Source organism: Gracilinanus agilis, chromosome 5 (assembly GCF_016433145.1).
Source record: "Gracilinanus agilis isolate LMUSP501 chromosome 5, AgileGrace, whole genome shotgun sequence".
Lineage (NCBI taxonomy): Eukaryota > Metazoa > Chordata > Mammalia > Didelphimorphia > Didelphidae > Gracilinanus > Gracilinanus agilis.
The window spans coordinates 57,391,376-57,408,846 of record NC_058134.1 but is presented as its reverse complement, the minus strand read 5'-3'; the positions used below and the strand labels follow the sequence as shown (position 1 = coordinate 57,408,846).

Sequence of the window (17,471 nt, the reverse complement as noted above, 5' to 3'; positions counted from 1 at the left end):
TCTCTCTCTCTCTCTCTCTCTCTCTCTCTCTCTCTCTCTCTCTCTCTCTCTCTCTCTCTCTCTCTCTCTCTCTCTCTGTCTCTCTCCCTTCTCTGTCCCTTCTCTCTCCCTTTTCTCTCCCTTCTCCTCCTTTCCTCCCTCCCCTGCTCCACCCTTACCCTTCTGTTTTCTCTCTGTCTCTTTTTCTGTGTCCTGTTGACTAAGGTAGTTCCTTGGTGGTGCAAAGCCTCTATGCAAGAAAAATGGCAAACATGAGCACCCCTTTGCCAGCCCACTTCCTCTTTGCTGCTGTACCTGATGGGGCTTGTCTTCCTAGAGATGGCCCTAAGTTCCTTTTCCTATCATTAGACAGCTGTTCAGACAGCTTAGCCAGCAGCTGTTCATAGTTTGTACATCTGCCTGGCCAAAATGCCAGAACAACAACAACAAAAACACTTAAAAAGGAAGTCCAGGCTGAAGAAATGATCCCAAATAAGTGATATCATATTTTGTCTCTTGATCTCAGATTTCGCTAGTAATGAGATCTGAGGTTAAAAAGCAACCTTTCTTTTGGTCTTCAGTTCCTGGCCTTAAGCAATAAAATCCATGCAGAACAGATGCCTCAAGGAACACACATCATCATTGCTTCCCTTTTTTACTTCTCAGTCCTCTGCCTTTGAGTTTCAGAGCCAGAAAGAACTAGATGCCAGTTTTTTTTTCTTTTAAAAAGACAGCAGGAACTGTCAGAGAAGTCTTTCTCAAAACAAATAAATAAAGGGACAGGCGGGACTGTACCATGTGGAGCCCAAATGAAATAACCCCAAGGGTTTTTCCTTGCTTTTGAGAATCACTTTGTCTCCTAGGAATCAGAAAGCTGCTGGGAAAATGCATGAGGCAGTTTGGCTGAGTTTCTAATGTTGACTGAATGATGTCTTAAGGAATTGCATTTTAATGCCGATTCTCCCTTTCTCTGGTTATAGGAGACAGTGATGCCGATCAGCAGCTGACTGTTCTTTGTGGACGAGAAATTCCTGGACCCATCAGATCTTCTGGGGAGTACCTGTTCATTCGTTTCACATCTGACTTCAGTGTAAATGGTGCAGGTTTTAACGCTTCTTTTCATAAGAGTAAGAGTTTTTTAAAATATTTTTTTGTTTTTTTGTTTAATATCTTCCACCTGGCTGAGGAGAGCTAAAACTAGAAGGAAACCATGGCAGGGTACCAAATCTTCAGATTAGAAAATGGGCCACAGTTAAAACCACTAAAAGTAGGAAAGGAAAAGAGAAAATTCCAGTTTTCAGTTCTGAGGGTATTCCTTTTGCAATCACTCTGTGGACCATCTTTATAAACTATGGCTGAAAAAGCTCATAGCATCATACATTTAAATTTGGAAAGGACCTCAGAGCCCATCTGGTTTAACATTCTCATTTTACAGATGAGGAAACAGAGGTCCAGAATTTGTCCCTTGGTCACCATATTTTTGGTGGTGATACATTTTTCCCTATTTAGTTGGACTAGTCCCCAGACCAAAGTCATAGTCTGTTGTTGGTCCTATACACAAATCCTTTACCCCCTCATTTAAGAGCTTCTGAAGTTCACACATGGCTGATATAAAGCCTTTGAGAAGCCTTTTCTTGCCAAAATAAACTTTAACCAGAATCCTACCACAACCGAACACTGGATTAGTCTCTCTTAAAGTACGAATTTGACAGTATGGAGTTGTTAGAACTTTAGAAAAGTTACATATTGCACATGGATGATGTTAAGCCTTTCCAAATATGCAGTCTGATAGAGTCATAAGCAAACAAAAAATAGATTAAAGAAGTGGTCCATGAAACAGAACATGCCTTCCATTTTAAGACATTTTAGATGACAAAATTGTAAAGCAGATACTCAAAGCTAGACTTCACATTATTGATTTAAATGTTGAAAGGCTTAGAAGAGGGCAATTTTACCATTATATTTGTTCCCACTATAAGTTAGTCATGGAAGGGAAGAGATCCCTTTCATACCCAAAATGGGCTTTAAATAGTTACACTTTTGTTTACCTTGAGAATTTCTCAAAAAAATAAAAATGTATAACATCAAGGATTAAGCTTTTAAAACCTTTAAGAGTGTCTCTTGTCTTCTCTTTCTCTTCATTAAGGTTGTGGTGGCTATTTACATGCAGGCAGAGGGATCATTACATCTCCTAATTACCCTGAAACCTACCCTCCTAATCTCAACTGTTCTTGGCATGTCCTGGTTCTGAGTGGTCTTACCATTGCTGTCCACTTTGAACAACCATTTGAGATTCCCAATGGAGAGCCTTCATGTAATCATGGCGACTATTTGGTGGTAAGATCTTCAGCGTTCCTGCTCTTAAAATAACAGTATTTCAGAAAATTATAATAATAGCTAACATTTATATATTTACATTTGTTTATTTTTTATGCTTTACAAAACACTTTACATATATTATCTTACGCACTCCTGCTTATTTGCCTTTCCTATTTACCTAATTTGAAAACTTCATGTAAAAAATATCAGTATTCTTGAAACAAATGGGTAAGGTATCCTTTTTCAGGATATAAAATAACGTGAGGGCTGTACATCTTCTTGCAGAATAGCTAGTAAGGAAACTGCATTTATATCTTATTATTTTTAATGCAATTGCAGATGAAAAATGGCCCTGACAATTCGTCTCCTGCTTTGGGACCCAGGGGAGGAAATGGCCGTTTCTGTGGCAACAATTCTTTCTCTACTCTCTACACCACAGACAATCAGATGTTTGTTCACTTTGTTTCTGATAACAGTGATGGAGGCCAGGGGTTCAAGATCAAGTATGAGGCACAGAGCTTAGGTGAGTATTTGTGCTAAAAAAGAGTGGATCACATTCTCATGATAATTTCCTTAGAATATCCTTTTATCCTTTCAGCAACAAGTGACCAAGGGCCTACCATATCCCTTGCAGTATACGAGGTGCTCAAAAAAGTGATCAAAGATCTAGAGAGTTCTTTCCTCAAGGAACTTACAATCTGTTAGAAGATAAAGCCTATGTACACTCAAAATATATAGAAAATATATAAAAAGTCATTACATAAATACGAAATACATAAAAAGGCAGGGAAGGAAAAAATGTAATATAAAGGCAAGGGATGAACAAAACGACCAGGTTGGAGCTCCCTTCCAATTTTTAAAACATTTTCTATTTTGTGCTTGTAGGAATAGAAATTCTTTGCTTTGGGAATTACAGTTGGCTTGCTTTTGAAGCATTCTGCAAACATGACATACTTATAAAATGATAGCTCTTACTGATAATAACAGCTAGAAGTTATATACTGCTTTAAGGCTTGCTAAGTACTTTGCAAATATTCTCTCAAAATGAATATGTTCTTTTCTCTGTTGTCAATTATATTTAATTATAGGATAAATGATAAACATCATTCAATTACATTTGATTATAATTGCATTTAATTCTACTTTAATGATTTAATTTTAATTGCATTGATTATATAATTTCTAGTGGAATAAAGAAATAAGTACACCTTTGGGAATGATACTGGTGGAAACCTGAACTAAGGTTACCATGTTGTCAATAAGGATAGTAACTCTTTGTGTCCTCAAGGATAGTAAACCAACTAAGAATCCAGAATGGCCCCGTGTCTTCATTTCTAGTGTCCTGAACATGCAGTGACAATAAGCACTGGTGTCAAAATAAAGCCATTTTTTAAGCGTGCACCGAAGTGTATACTTTCCTTGTATGTTCTCCAAAAACAGAGTTCAATTTGATGTGAATTATATACGCTTGTAGGCATGGGAGCATAAAGAACCTCATGTACTTTTCTCTGTTTCCCTGCCTTGGAGGATCTTTCACCATCCTCTGCAGAGTGACTCTTAGGCTCTCTGCCTATTTAGAGGGCAGAGGCTGAAGGCTCATTGCTGTCACTCCATTGTGAACATAGTTTCCTCCCTTGGGAGGAACATAAAAAATAGGATCCCCATCTATTCACACATCCTGGCATTTTCCTTCCCCTTCTCAGGTCAACTTTGAACTAAGCCTGCCTTCTCTGGCAGCTCAAAACTGGGAATCCATCCAGGTTGCCAGGCTTAGCATAGAAAGATAAATGTGCAAGTATATCCATCAATCAATAAGAATTTATTAAGCACCTTGTTGTTTTTGTTATTTGGTCATTTCCGTCACTCTTTGTGACCTCATTTGGGGTTTTCTTGGCAGAGATACTAGAGTAGTTTGTCATTTTCTTCTCCAGATAATTTTATAGATGAAGAAAATGTAGAAAATAGAGTTAAGTGACTTGCCCAGGGCTAAATAGTCAGGCAGTGTCTGAGGCCAGATTTGAACTCAGAAAATGAGTCTTCCTGATTCCAGGCATTGCATTCTATCCATTTAACTGCTCCTGTTAAGCTCTTTATGTGCCAGACATTGAGCTGTACAGAAGCAAGTCATCTCCAGAGCCCATTTCTCCTAGAATGATGGTCAGAAGGTTCAGAGGCATTTACCATTCATGTCAAAAGCAAGTATTTATGAATTATATAATATTTTAGTATCTTTAATATCTTATTGTTTCACTCAGTTCAGTTAGGTCCTCATTAGTAAATGAATCCCCCAAAGGGGTATAATTTTCATTATTTGAAGTCACAATTAAATTTAAAATATGATCACTGTATCCAGGCCAATGGGAATATCCAATGAGAATTCAAATATTCTGCCCCTTCATGGACTTCATTATTTGCATTTGCTGCCTGGTACATTGCAAATGCTTAGTATTGGTTGATATTTTGAAATGGTATTTATTATCCTAAGAAGCAGGGTAACATAATGGGTCTAGAGGCCTTGCCTTGGAGTCAGGTAGATCTGAATTCAAGCTCTGCCTTGGACCCAGACTAGTTGTGTTCACCATAAACTACCTCTCAGTGCCTCAGGCAACATTCAGACCATTCCTTACCATGACTTCCCAGTCTGGGATGGCAGAGGAAGTTGCCATACACACAGTTCTCTATGCTAAGGAAATCACAGGTTCTCCATTTTCCCTCCCTGACCCCACTCTTCTCCAAGCCTTTTAATACTTCCATTAACTTAAGAATTATATAGAAATTATGTTTTTTTTCCATTTTTAAGACCTATTTAATAGTCCCAGACAGTACAATCTCCTTCTAGGTCCTCTATTTTGCCCACCTAGAAAATCTACTCCAACTTCAGACTCTTCCCATCATACTCCACTAATTCCCATGGCTTTGATCACATTCATTGAGCTATCTTCAGCCTCTCTTAAAATTCTCCTCTAAACATGAGAAAACTTGCCCCAGGTAGACTTCTTTGCTCTATTCTTCCAGCCTTTCCAATGTATCCCTGATTTTTCTTCAACTTTAATTAAAAGCAGAACTTTAGGGGCAGATAGATAGCATGATAGAGTATCAGGTCTGGAGTCATGAAAACCTGGGTTCAAATGTGGCCTCAGTCTTTCCTAGATGTGTGACCCTATGTGAGTCACTTAACCCCTATTGCCTAGCCCTTACTGCTCTTCTGATTTAGAACTGATAAAGGTAAGGGTTTTTTTAAAAAGTGATGCTCAAAAAACAAGTTTTTTCAAATGGTTGTTACTTTTAATAGCAATACTCCTTTTATGGAAAATGTCTTATGGATATTGGGTACATTTAAATGTATATAATAAACTTCAATACTACATATATATATCACATATGTAACATATATAGTATATATAGTAATTATACTAGAATTATATATATAGCATATAATATAGTAATATATAGAAATAAAACTTTATACATATGTATGTGTGAATATAGTCAGTGAGCCATTAAACATTTATTAAATATCTACTGTGTGCCAGCCACTGTGCCAAACACTGCTGATACAAATACAGAATTAGAAAGATAGTTCCTGCCCTCACAGAGCTTAAAATCTAAAGGGGAGAAACTATTCACAAAAAGAAGCCAAAAAGGTTGGTGGAAAAGTCAGAGAAGTCCTAGTTGTGTCCCCAGGTGAGAAACATGTACATTTATGTACTTCCAAAAACTCACAGAAACAGAATGTGCCAATCCTCATGGGAATGAAGAAATAGGTCTCTAAACTTGTAGGAAACTAAAGAATTATGAACAAATCAACAATCATCAGGCAACTAGTGAAAAGCACTAACATGCTGTATACTTAACACACCTTTATTCCAAAGCCACTGACATATTCATTAATGTTTGGGAAAGGAGTCTGATAGAATTTATTTTGCCAGTTTTTCCTAGTGCCAAGAATAACAGAACAAGAATAGAATTTCCAATAACAGAACAGAGTTTGTCCAATGCCAGGGTGATACTCCAAAAGTTCCATCATTGGCGACTCAGGATTTATCCAGCACCACCACCCCAAGGGGGGAAAAACAGTTCTGATGCAAAAAGAAAGGAAAATATGATGGGAAATGAGGATAAATCTGTTTTTAAAAACCATCTGTGACATCTGACAGTTTCTCTTTTATCAGATGGCCTATAACACTGTTGACTGTATTTCCTGACAGCCTGTGGTGGCAACATCTACCTCCATGATTCCAACGTTGACGGCTATGTGATGTCACCCAATTACCCTGACAACTATCCAGTGCATGCTGATTGCATTTGGACCATATCTGCTCCAAGTGGAAAGCTCGTAAAGCTTCAGTTTGAAGATCAATTTAATATTGAAATATCCACCAAGTATGTCACCAACTTTCAGTCTTCCCAGCCTGCCTTAGAGAGTTGTACTCCCTCCGTCATAACCCAGAACAATCTGTGATGTCCTTTTGTCCTATCCCCCTTATACAAATCCAATCCTTACAATGTTTGGTAGCATATTCTGCGTAAGAACTACAGGGAAATAGAGCACCTGTTCCTGTCAATTCTCCAGGTGTGTGTGGGTCCAGCTCCACACTTCTTTCCAGCAGGACAGGGCAGTGCCCCCTTCATTCTGCAGTAAAGCTACACAGTGTGCCCCATTCAGTCAACCAATAGCCTTTGACCACTTCAGTTTCCCACAATCTTTATAATGGAAATGATGAAACTCTTGCTGAACACACGGGAACGTTGAGATCTAAAAAGCTGGAGTGGTTTGCCAACAATGGCATATACAGTGCTAGTAGCCACACAGCATGGCATCCAGATTATGGGGTAAAACAAATTCAACAAGGGCACCAAACCATAGATCTGACTAATAGTCAATTCTATTCTGGATTTTAATATCTATTAAGTATAAGGATTCCTCACTGTTAGATCCCTCCTCTTTTCTCTCTATAACTGAAATGATTTAACATCCCTAGGCAAATGATTCTTAGTTCCACATATCCAAATAATTATTAAATAATTATTATGTGCAAGTATTATAGTAGGGTGCTGTGATACTGTACCCCACTATCTCCTTCACTCCTGTATCTGATGAAAGGTGACCCTTCTGCTTGCAAAGGTCAGTTCTTCTACACGTACCTTTTATCCCTCCAATCTTCTCTAGTGGATTGTCCCAATTTTCATCTCTTTTCTCTAATATTCAGTCTCTTCCTATTTATCGGTTCCTTCCTGTTGCCTCCAAACACTCATGCCTCCAAAAACTTTATAAATTCTTCCTAAATCTTACCATCCCTGCTAGCTATCATCCAATTCCTTCCTCTTCTTAGTTAAGCTCTTTGGAAGCACCATCTATATTTGGTGCTATCTGTATTATTTCTGCTTCTCTCATTCATTTCAAAAGCCTCAGCAAACTGTCTTCCAACTTCATTGTTCAACAGAACTTTCTCCAAAGTTTCCAGTAATTTTTAATTTGCCCCAAGGAATAGCTTTCCTAATCTTTCACCTCTCTGTGGTGTTTAACACTACTGAACACCTGCTCCTAGATACTCTCTCATCTTTGATATTGCTTTCTCGTAATTCACTGCCTATCTATCTGACCATTCCTTTTCAGTCTTCTTTGTTGACTCTTCATCCATATCTTGTTCAACAATTCTGATTATTTACCAAAGCTTTGTTCTAGCCCTTCTCTCTTTTCTCTATTTATTTACTCACATGCTGATCTCATCAGTTCCCACAAGTTCAATAACCTTCTTTATGCTGACAATTCTAAGACCTTCCTCTTTAGCTCTGGTATTTCTCTTGAACTCCAATTTCATGTCACCAGTTACCTATTGGACATTTCAAACTGAATGTCCAGAAGCCATCTCAAACTTAACTGTGTTCAAAACAAGTCTCTCCAAACCTACCCCTCTGTGATTGTCCTTCTGCTGTCAAGAGTCTGTCACCTAGATTTGCAACATTAGTACTGACACTCATTCCTCCCTCCAGCTCACCCCACATATCTAATCAGATGCCCAATCTTACAGTGCTTTCTCCACAGCATTTCTCACATGTTGCTCTCTCTGCACTCACATAACACCCTAATTCAGAGCTTCAGTTCACTTTGCCTGGACTATTACAAGAGCCTTCAGTTGGACTCTCAGCTTGAAGTCCTTCCTCACCACAATCCATTCTCCACATAGCCAGCGAATTTATTGTCCAAAAGTATAGATTCAATGATGTCAATACCACCAAGCCTTGTATCAAATTCAGTAGCACTCTGTTGCCTCTGACGTCAAATATAAATTTTGGAGGGGTGGGTTAAAGCTCTTCATAACCTGTCTGGTGCTTCCTATCTTTCTATAGTTCTGAGAACATTACAGCCCTTTTCATACTTTATGCTTCAGCCATACTGACTTTCTTGCTTTTCCTCAATATGACACACCACCTCCAATCTCTATGCCTCTCCATGCTTTCTATGTCTAGAATATAAAAACCAAACTTTGGCCAGATGCCATGTTCAGAGTGCTTTCTAATATTTTTCTATTTCTCATAAACTCTCAAGTAAGGAATATTATACTTGTATAAACACATAGCATAATACAGGGCAGAGTGTGCTAAGAGTATAAGAAAGATCCAGATAAAGTACTCCATGAAAAGAGAGAAACAGAGACAGACAGAGAGAATATTTTAGGCTGAGAAGACACAGACAGTTTTCCTGGGAAAGGACAGAACATAGAACCTTATAGGAATTAAGGATCTACACATAAGAAAATAAGAAAGATGTGCCTAGTAGTCATGAAAGATTGCCTGGGTCAATGCAAGTGACAACATGAAGCTAGGAAATGGCTGGCAGTCCAGTTGGGTTGGAATGTAGAATATTGTGAAAGTGAGTTATATGAAATAAGACTGGAAAAGGCAGCTTGGGATTAAACTTTTAAAGGCCTTAAATTCCAGACCAGAGTTTTGCATTTTATATCAAATATATCAAATCAAAAGTATATCAAATCAAATAAGTAGCCACTGAAAACTTGTGAACAGGAGAATGACACGATCAAGGCTGTGCCATTAAGATTATTTGAGTACTTGTAGGGAAGATAGACTATAGAGAATAGAGATCAGAGGCAGGCAGGCCAATTAGCAGAGTTTACCAATAATATAAGAGAAAGGTATATACAGTATAAAGTATGTCCAATAGTATAAGGGTCTGTGCTGAGGTAGCAAAAGGCAGCCAATGGAAAAGGTGTTGAAGGGGTAGAATAAAGTATAAAAAATTATCATTCAAGCAGGATGTTTCCCTGTATTTCATAGAATGTTAAGAAAATTGTGTAAACATTCCCTATTTCTATATCAATATGTGTTATACAAATTTTTGTTTTAAGGGTGTTTTGCTCATACTATTTCCCATTCAGAGATATTTGGCAAATACTGAATCTTTCTCATGACATGTAGGGAAAGGGAAAGAGAACACACATTTATTAAGCATTATTAGGCACCTGCTACTATATGCCAGACACGGCTCTAAAGTGTTTTACAAATACAGTCTCATTTGATCCTTTTGTAGTCCAAAGAGGGTGGTATATCCATTAGGGTCACACAGCAACCACATCTACCACCATGTTTTCCATGAATGTATGCTAATATCTGCTTCCTTTTCTTCTTTTCTCTCTTTTGGTAAAATTCTAAGCAGATAATTTGGGGACATTCTATTATACCCTCATGATTTTTTTAACCATTTATTAATGTTCATTTTTAACATGGTTACATGATTCATGCTCCTATTTTCCCCTTCACCCCCCGCACTCCCCCCATCCATGGCCGATGCACATTTCCACTGGTTTTAACATGTGTCATTGATCAAGAACTATTTCCAAATTGTTGTTAGTAGCATTGGTGTGGTAGTTTCGCCTCATGATTTTTTGAACAGATAGAAAGTAAAAAAAAAAAAAAAAGGTAAATGGGCAATTTTCCATTTCTAAGGATGAAATGATCTTAAGACTGAATTTTTGATCCACTTTAGATTCCCATGGTCAAGAAGGGTACTATTACATAGGACCCAAAATGATTTATAAACTAATCTGCTTTTGTCATTTTATTTTATTCCATATGAATATTGTTTGTGAATCTATCTGGCCCTGGAGATTTTTTTCTTAGCAAGTTCCTTAATGGCTTGTTCAATTTCTTTTTCTGAGATGGGATTATTTAAGTATTCTATTTCCTCTTTTGTTAATCCAGGCAATTTATATTTTTTGTAAATATCCACCTATTTCACCTAGATTGTCATATTTATTGCCATATGCATGTGAGTACCATATGCACATATTTAGTTCCCCAATGGGTACAAACCATTGATCTCTAAAGTTCCTTCCCATGCTAAAATTTTAAGATCCATTTAACATTGATTGAGAGTTCCTTCCATTTCAGCTGTACTTCCAATTACCTCGAATTGAGGAATGGAGGGGATTCTGAAGCACCAATAATCTCCAGATTTTGTGGAACATCTTTGCCCGGCAGTCAGTTGTCCTCAGGTGATGCCATTTATTTACGGTTTCGAACCGATGACAGTCCCACCCATATTGGATTCAAGGCCAAGTATTCTATAGGTAACAACATTGTTTATGGCTCAATATAAAAATAATCACTGTAAAATTAAGGCAATGAAATTACATGCTCTTATCTTAATGGACCTTGTCTTTGCCTGAAAGCTGTAGTGATAAGTACTCTAAAAGTAATCATTTATATAATTTTACACATTATCTTAATTTTCCATTTAAAAATGTCTCTTGGATATTACACATTTTTGTTTTTGTGAAAACTAAAGTTTAATCCATTATGCTTGTTACTCTATTAGTGAATTTCATAAATACCAGAAGTAGAATTTTCAGATGTTAGGATCAGCCAAACCATGTAGCAGTACTGAGCTTTGCCTTTAAAATTTGAAAATTATTCTTAGCTTCTATTTCCATCTTAGCTCCTAAAAACCTTGAAAATCACGGTAGCATGCCAGTTTGGGGATTTTAAGGCAAACTTATTAAAATAGCACTAAAATTTGAATTTGGCAGGTCTATCTCTGGGCCAGGCCAATTGAACAACCATATGTGTTAAATATCTCACTATGAATAGAGCTTTTTAGGCATTGTGAGAGACCCAAAGATGAGTAAGACTGTTCATGGTGTCAGGGCATAGCAGCCAGTATAATTGAGGTGGTTTAATGCATTCACAAACAACATGAATAGAGCATGTTAGTCATGTGTGGAAAGTGTTTACAAAATGATCTGGAAGATCCAAACCCAAGCAGGCTAATTTCTAATCAGAGGCACCAGGAAAGATTTCATTATTCCTCAAAGAACAAGAGAGACTTTGTCACAAAAGAGCTTCTGTGAGAGATGCTACACATTTTTAATTTAAGTTTCATTTAATTTTTTTTTTTTTGCAGCTTCATGTGGAGGAATGGTCATGGGACAGAATGGTGTTATTGAAAGTCCACAGTACCTTGAGCATCCCTATCCTGACAATCTGCTTTGTGAATGGTTTCTCCAGGGTCCAGCAGGGCACTATCTCACTCTTCACTTCGATGCGCTGAATCTTCAAAACTCTTCTGGTTGTGAGAAGGACTTTGTAGAGATCCGGGAGGGCGACGATTCTGGTCAGTAGCACGTCTGCTTCAGTTTTCTGGGTTTATTTTCACACGGCAGCATCCACCTTCCTTTGTGGGGATCTTCCATGAGTAGCATACAGCTGTGATGGACAAGGTGTTTTCCTGCTCCAAATCCCCCGAGGCTAGACTCTTCTGGCCTGCCTAGGGGAGGTGTGTTGGGAAGCTCAGTTGAGAAAAATTGATGTAAAGCATTTTGCAAACTTCGAAAGTGTTCTATAAATCCCGGTGATTATTATTATTGTCATTAGCTTCCAGTGAACAGACCTCCAGTCTTTAGTAAATCCTTCACTCCTAGAGCCTTCTGCTGAACTGCTACTAAGCTCCAGCATTGTTTATAGATGTTAATGAATGTTTAACAACCAGCTCCCTCCATATACTTACTTTATTCTTTCTACATTGTTAATACTTTCTTAAATTTAGACAATTAGCAACAATAAATCAAGCTCTGTTTTATATTGATTGATTTCTAAGGTATAAATGCTCACACCAAAAATTTAACAATTGACTCTTACAAGCCTTTTCAAGTGGGCTCTGGCATGTTCACCCTGCCTTGGGGGTTCCTAGAAAAATTAGCCCTTGATGTTGTCTTTCTCACTATAGACCATTTTAATGACCAAACTCACTGTGTATATCTCTGTATATATTTATGTGTGTGTATATATAAATATGCATATATTTATAAATGTGTATATGTGTGTATATACATATGTAGATATGTATTATATATTTAATATAGAATATGTACACACATATGTTATGTGTAAAAATTATATATTACATATACATTGATTACATATATTACCTGTATGTATATATATATATATGTGTGTGTGTGAAATGTAGAATTTTATCACTGAAAAGGACCAGAGATGTCATCTAATCCAGTTTCTCAGCCCACATAGGAATAAGGAACCTGGCATAGTTTTTATCTAGCTTCTATCATAACACTTCCAGGAATGGAGAATTCAGTGCCTTATCACTCATTCCATTATTGGAGAGTTTTGATTTTTAGAAAGTTCTTTCTTTATATTGAGACTAGAGGACTAGATTTAATCCATCTTCCAAATAAATTACCTTTCAAATATTTGTAGAAAGTAATTTTGTTCCCCAGGCTTTCTCTTTATAAATACAGTATCATGCTTTCCCAACCCTATACTTTCCTGTTGCCTTGAACTAATTTCTTTTCATGATCTTCTTAAATGGTGGCCCTCAAAACTGAACATAGCATTCCAGACAGAGGCTTTTTGGGAGAAAGACCTATTCAGAATGGCCTGTGCCAAACAGAGCACTAGTTTTGGAATCAGAAATCTCACCTTCAGAACTTACTAGCCTTGTGTCCCCCAAAAAGTTGTTTCACAGTTCTATGCCTCAGTTTCCTGATCTGTAAACTTAGAAATTTGAATTCACAGGCCTTTAAGATCTTTTCCAACTCTTAGGCTACCATCTTATAAAGATACGATGACTGCCACCTCCCATACTTTGGACACTGAGCTTTATCTCCTACATAACAAGAATGCCTTAGTTTTTGGAAAAAGGCTATACTTTTTAATTTATTTTTAGCCATTTTTTGTATACATAACCTGCCATTTATGCTTGTTCCTCTTTCCATGGCCCAAGATTTCCAGCTTTTCATAGATAGGCCCATTTCTTCCTTTATAACTCTATTGAGTTCCCACTTGTTTTAATTCTGTGCACACAGAAACTGTGACTAGAATTGACCTATTGGATTTAGTCTCTAATAATTTTTACCCCTATTTTATTTCCTCAGGAAATGTCCTGGGCAGGTACTGTGGAAATACCATTCCTCTGGCTATTGACACTCCTAACAATTTTGCTTTCATCAAGTTTGTCACAGATGAGTCTATCGGTGCTCCAGGATTCAGACTGGTCTTTGAAGCCAGCACCGATGGTGAGTTGTATTGTAATTCTCATTTTAAGGACATCTGGTCAATTTTTTTCAACAACTAGATTCATATTCTTTTTAGAGAATTAAGGCAAAAACAAATGAAATCAATAAACATTTATAAAAAAAAGGGAAATTCAGGTAAAATAAGTGATTTTCCTTAAATAAGCTAATAATGGCCTAACTTTTTTCTTCTGTCTCTTAAAACCTATACTAAAATTGTTACACATTTTTTTAGATTACAATGATTTGAAATGTAGTCAATCTTTTTTTTTAAATCCGTAATAAGAAAGGTCAATATTATTAAAGGTAAATACAAATGACTGGAAGTATATTCAAGTAATCATTGATAATCATACAAAATAAAAATATTAAATGACCCTAGACTATTGTTTCTTGTTATTCCTTTTTTCCAGAAAAGGTCATTTCAGTCTAAGTAGATTAACGTTTGTGCCTTGCAGAGTGTGGAGGAGATATGTATGGACACACTGGGATATTCACTTCTCCCAGATACCCTAATGCAAATTCTCATAGTCGAGTATGTGAATGGAGGATCACTGTGCCAGAAGGAAGAAGGGTTACTCTGACTTTTAACGACTTGAGGCTGGGCAACCATCAGTCATGTGATAATGAATATGTGACAGTAAGTGCTTGGAGTGGTCAGGAATGTGTTTTATTACGACTCACACAGAATGATCAGAAAACTTGATCTGAAATGTCATTTGCATTGTACACTCGAATCTCTATCAAATTCTTAGAATTTCACAAGGATGGATTACACTGTGGGCTGCAAAAGATGCCTCCTACATAAATTTTTACCAGCTGTCACTGTCCTTGGAAGTATCTTAACAATGATGAATTTTAAGGACTAAAGATTTTAAAAGTCTTATATGCACCAGGAAAAGAAAATGTAGTCACAGGGCCATAGACAGATGAACAGGGGTCTCAATCACGTTAGCTTTTTATTGAAAACTCCATAGTGCCTTGTACCAGACCATTGGTCTGTCCAGCTCAGTAGTCTGTATCTGACAGTAGCATTAATGGATATTTCATGGGAGAGCAAACTTGTTGTCTATAATATCAGTCTTAAAAAGAATGGAAAGTACCCTAATATCCCCAGTTTCTTCTCCGTTTTGATCTGTCATCTGTAGATCTGGCCTAAGTAAACCTTCTGGGGAATTATTTTTAAAATGTTCTCATTTTACCTCCTTTGAATTAACAAGCTTCACAAATTATCTATTTTATAAAATGCTATTTCCTTTCCTTTAAATTAAAACAACTTTATTTATACTCCAGCATTCACTATGTTGTGATGTTTTATTTTGTAAATTTCCATCATGTCTCCTTTCAGACTCCCTTTGCCTCTCAGATTAAAAAGTCCTAATTAATTTTAATCTGTATTACTATGGAAGTCCCTTTATTAATTTCATTCTGCCTGCCCTTCTCTAGGTTCTTGTCCAGTTGTTTTGTCTCTATTTAGTTGTGGGAGCCAGGGCTGCCCAAGCTATCTCAAGGATTAGAACACACTTAGAATAATATGCTCTGCTTTGCTTTTAATGTCCTTCCTCAGGTTTCTTAACATTATTAGCCCCTGCATCAACACAGCTGTCCTAGCTGTGAAGAGCATCTCCAGTGATTACTAATACTCTTATTTGTTCAGTCTAATTTCATTTAGACACTATAGCTATGGGCTGAGTGCTAACTGGTATGATTTCACAAGGCTGTATGAGATCTGCCCTTTTTATCAACCAAAGTGATCCATAAGTGGGAAATTCAACTCAATCTAATAAACACATAGGCATACACACAAAGACTTTGTCCATTTAGAAATGGTTAGAGATATAAAGGATTGCATTTATACCAGGAGAACATGGCTGTATTTCCCACAGTGACACGATTGGACCTGAACTTGAAGAAAATCACTTTAGTGGCTGTTGGATAATGGGTTGGAGTGGGAAGAGACCTGAGGCAGTTAGACCCATCAACAAGATATTGCAATAATCTAAGCATGAGGTGATAATGTCCTGCACTAAAATTATGGTAATGTCAGAGAAGAGAAGGGAGTGTATTTGAGGGATGTGGCAAAGGTGAAATCAAGAAGCCTTGGAAACAGATTGGATATGGGGTGAGGGTGAGAGATAGTGAGACTTCCAGGAGGACTCCTAGATTGTGAACATGTAAATTTGGGAGGATGATGTTGCCTTCTATAATTATAGGAAAGGTGGGCGTGAGGTGAGTTTAGGAGAAAGATAATGATTTTAATTTTGGAAAACATGGATTTAAGACATCTACTAGACATCCAGTTTGAGATTTTTGAAAGACAATTGAGGATATGAGATATGAGAGTTTGGGGCAAGAAATATCGATTTGAAAATCATTAGCACCAGGGATGGTGATTAAATCCATGGGAGCTGATAAGATTACCAAGTTAATTTAACACCAAGTTAAATAGTGTGTGTGTGTGTGTGTGTGTGTGTGTGTGTGTGTGTGTGTGTGTGTGTGTATATATATAGTCTCAAGACACAACCCTGAGGGAAATCTGTGGGTAGAGGGAAGGAGAACCCAGCAAAGGAGAAAGAAGGAGTGGTCAGATAGGCAGGAGGAAAACCAAGAGAGAGTGATGATCTGAAAACCTAGAGAGAAGAGAGTATCAAGAAAGTGAGAGCGATAAAAAGTTTTAGAGGTTGCATTTGATTTAGCAACTAATAGACCACGGGTAACACTAGAGAAAGCAGCTTTGGTGGAATAATGTCAGAAGCCAGATTGTAAGGGCTTAAGAAGAGGGTAAGAGTTTTTTTTTTTTTTCCTACTGGTGGGCTGTTTTAGGTTGAAGATGGAATTGGCTTTTGGTGGAAGAGGGGCTAAAACCTCAGCAGGGCATGTAGACATGGTTCTGTGGACAAAACTAGGGGCGTGCAGAAGCCTAGCACCGAAAACAAAACTACCTTGTCTCACATCCATATCCATCTTGGGCCATGGACCATGGTTAGCTGGTATTGAACTTTTCTGCATGGGAAGGGCTGAAGTGTAGCATTTCTGCATCTCTGATTTAGAATCTTCAGAGAGGTGTTTACAGTTTTAATGTGCACTTGCAAGCAGAAGTATATTTATTTATTTATTTGTTTGTTTAGTTATTTAGTTATTTTATTATTATGCTTATTTATTATTTTATGTAATATAAACAATATAATATAATATATAATATAAATTAAATAAATTATATAATATAAATTAAATATATTTATTATTATATTTATTTATACTTATTTATATTTTATAATTACTTGAGTTCATTACAACTACATGTCTAACCAGGAGAATAGAACTAAATTGCTATAAGTATCCATTTTTTCCCCGCCATGTCTGAATATGGTGCTCCAAAATAACTGAAGTGTTTATGATATACATAAATGTCTGTGTACATGTCTATTTAACATAAAAGTTCAGGAATTGCTTTCTATGTGAGAGATTTACAGTGGAAGATTTGCCTAATGTTCTTTACATAAAATTTTCAGAAGGCTATTCATTTGACCTGTTTTTGTTCTATAGAACCAGAACAAATTTGGATGTTCTCAAGAGCATTTTGTTTTGAACTTGAAATTTAAGCTGTATTTATTAATATATTTA

General features: G+C 36.9%; 1 protein-coding gene across 1 annotated transcript in view; it reads left to right on the top strand.

The window, feature by feature from the left end:
• The window catches only part of CUBN (cubilin), a 304,566-nt gene that overhangs the window by 197,526 nt on the left and 89,569 nt on the right, over window positions 1-17,471 (top strand). The window contains exons 41-48 of the mRNA XM_044678922.1: window positions 960-1,106; window positions 2,126-2,316; window positions 2,638-2,821; window positions 6,507-6,681; window positions 10,708-10,886; window positions 11,720-11,929; window positions 13,710-13,850; window positions 14,306-14,503. Of these exons, the coding sequence (XP_044534857.1) occupies window positions 960-1,106; window positions 2,126-2,316; window positions 2,638-2,821; window positions 6,507-6,681; window positions 10,708-10,886; window positions 11,720-11,929; window positions 13,710-13,850; window positions 14,306-14,503 (1,425 nt within the window). The remainder of the gene's footprint in view (window positions 1-959; window positions 1,107-2,125; window positions 2,317-2,637; window positions 2,822-6,506; window positions 6,682-10,707; window positions 10,887-11,719; window positions 11,930-13,709; window positions 13,851-14,305; window positions 14,504-17,471) is intronic.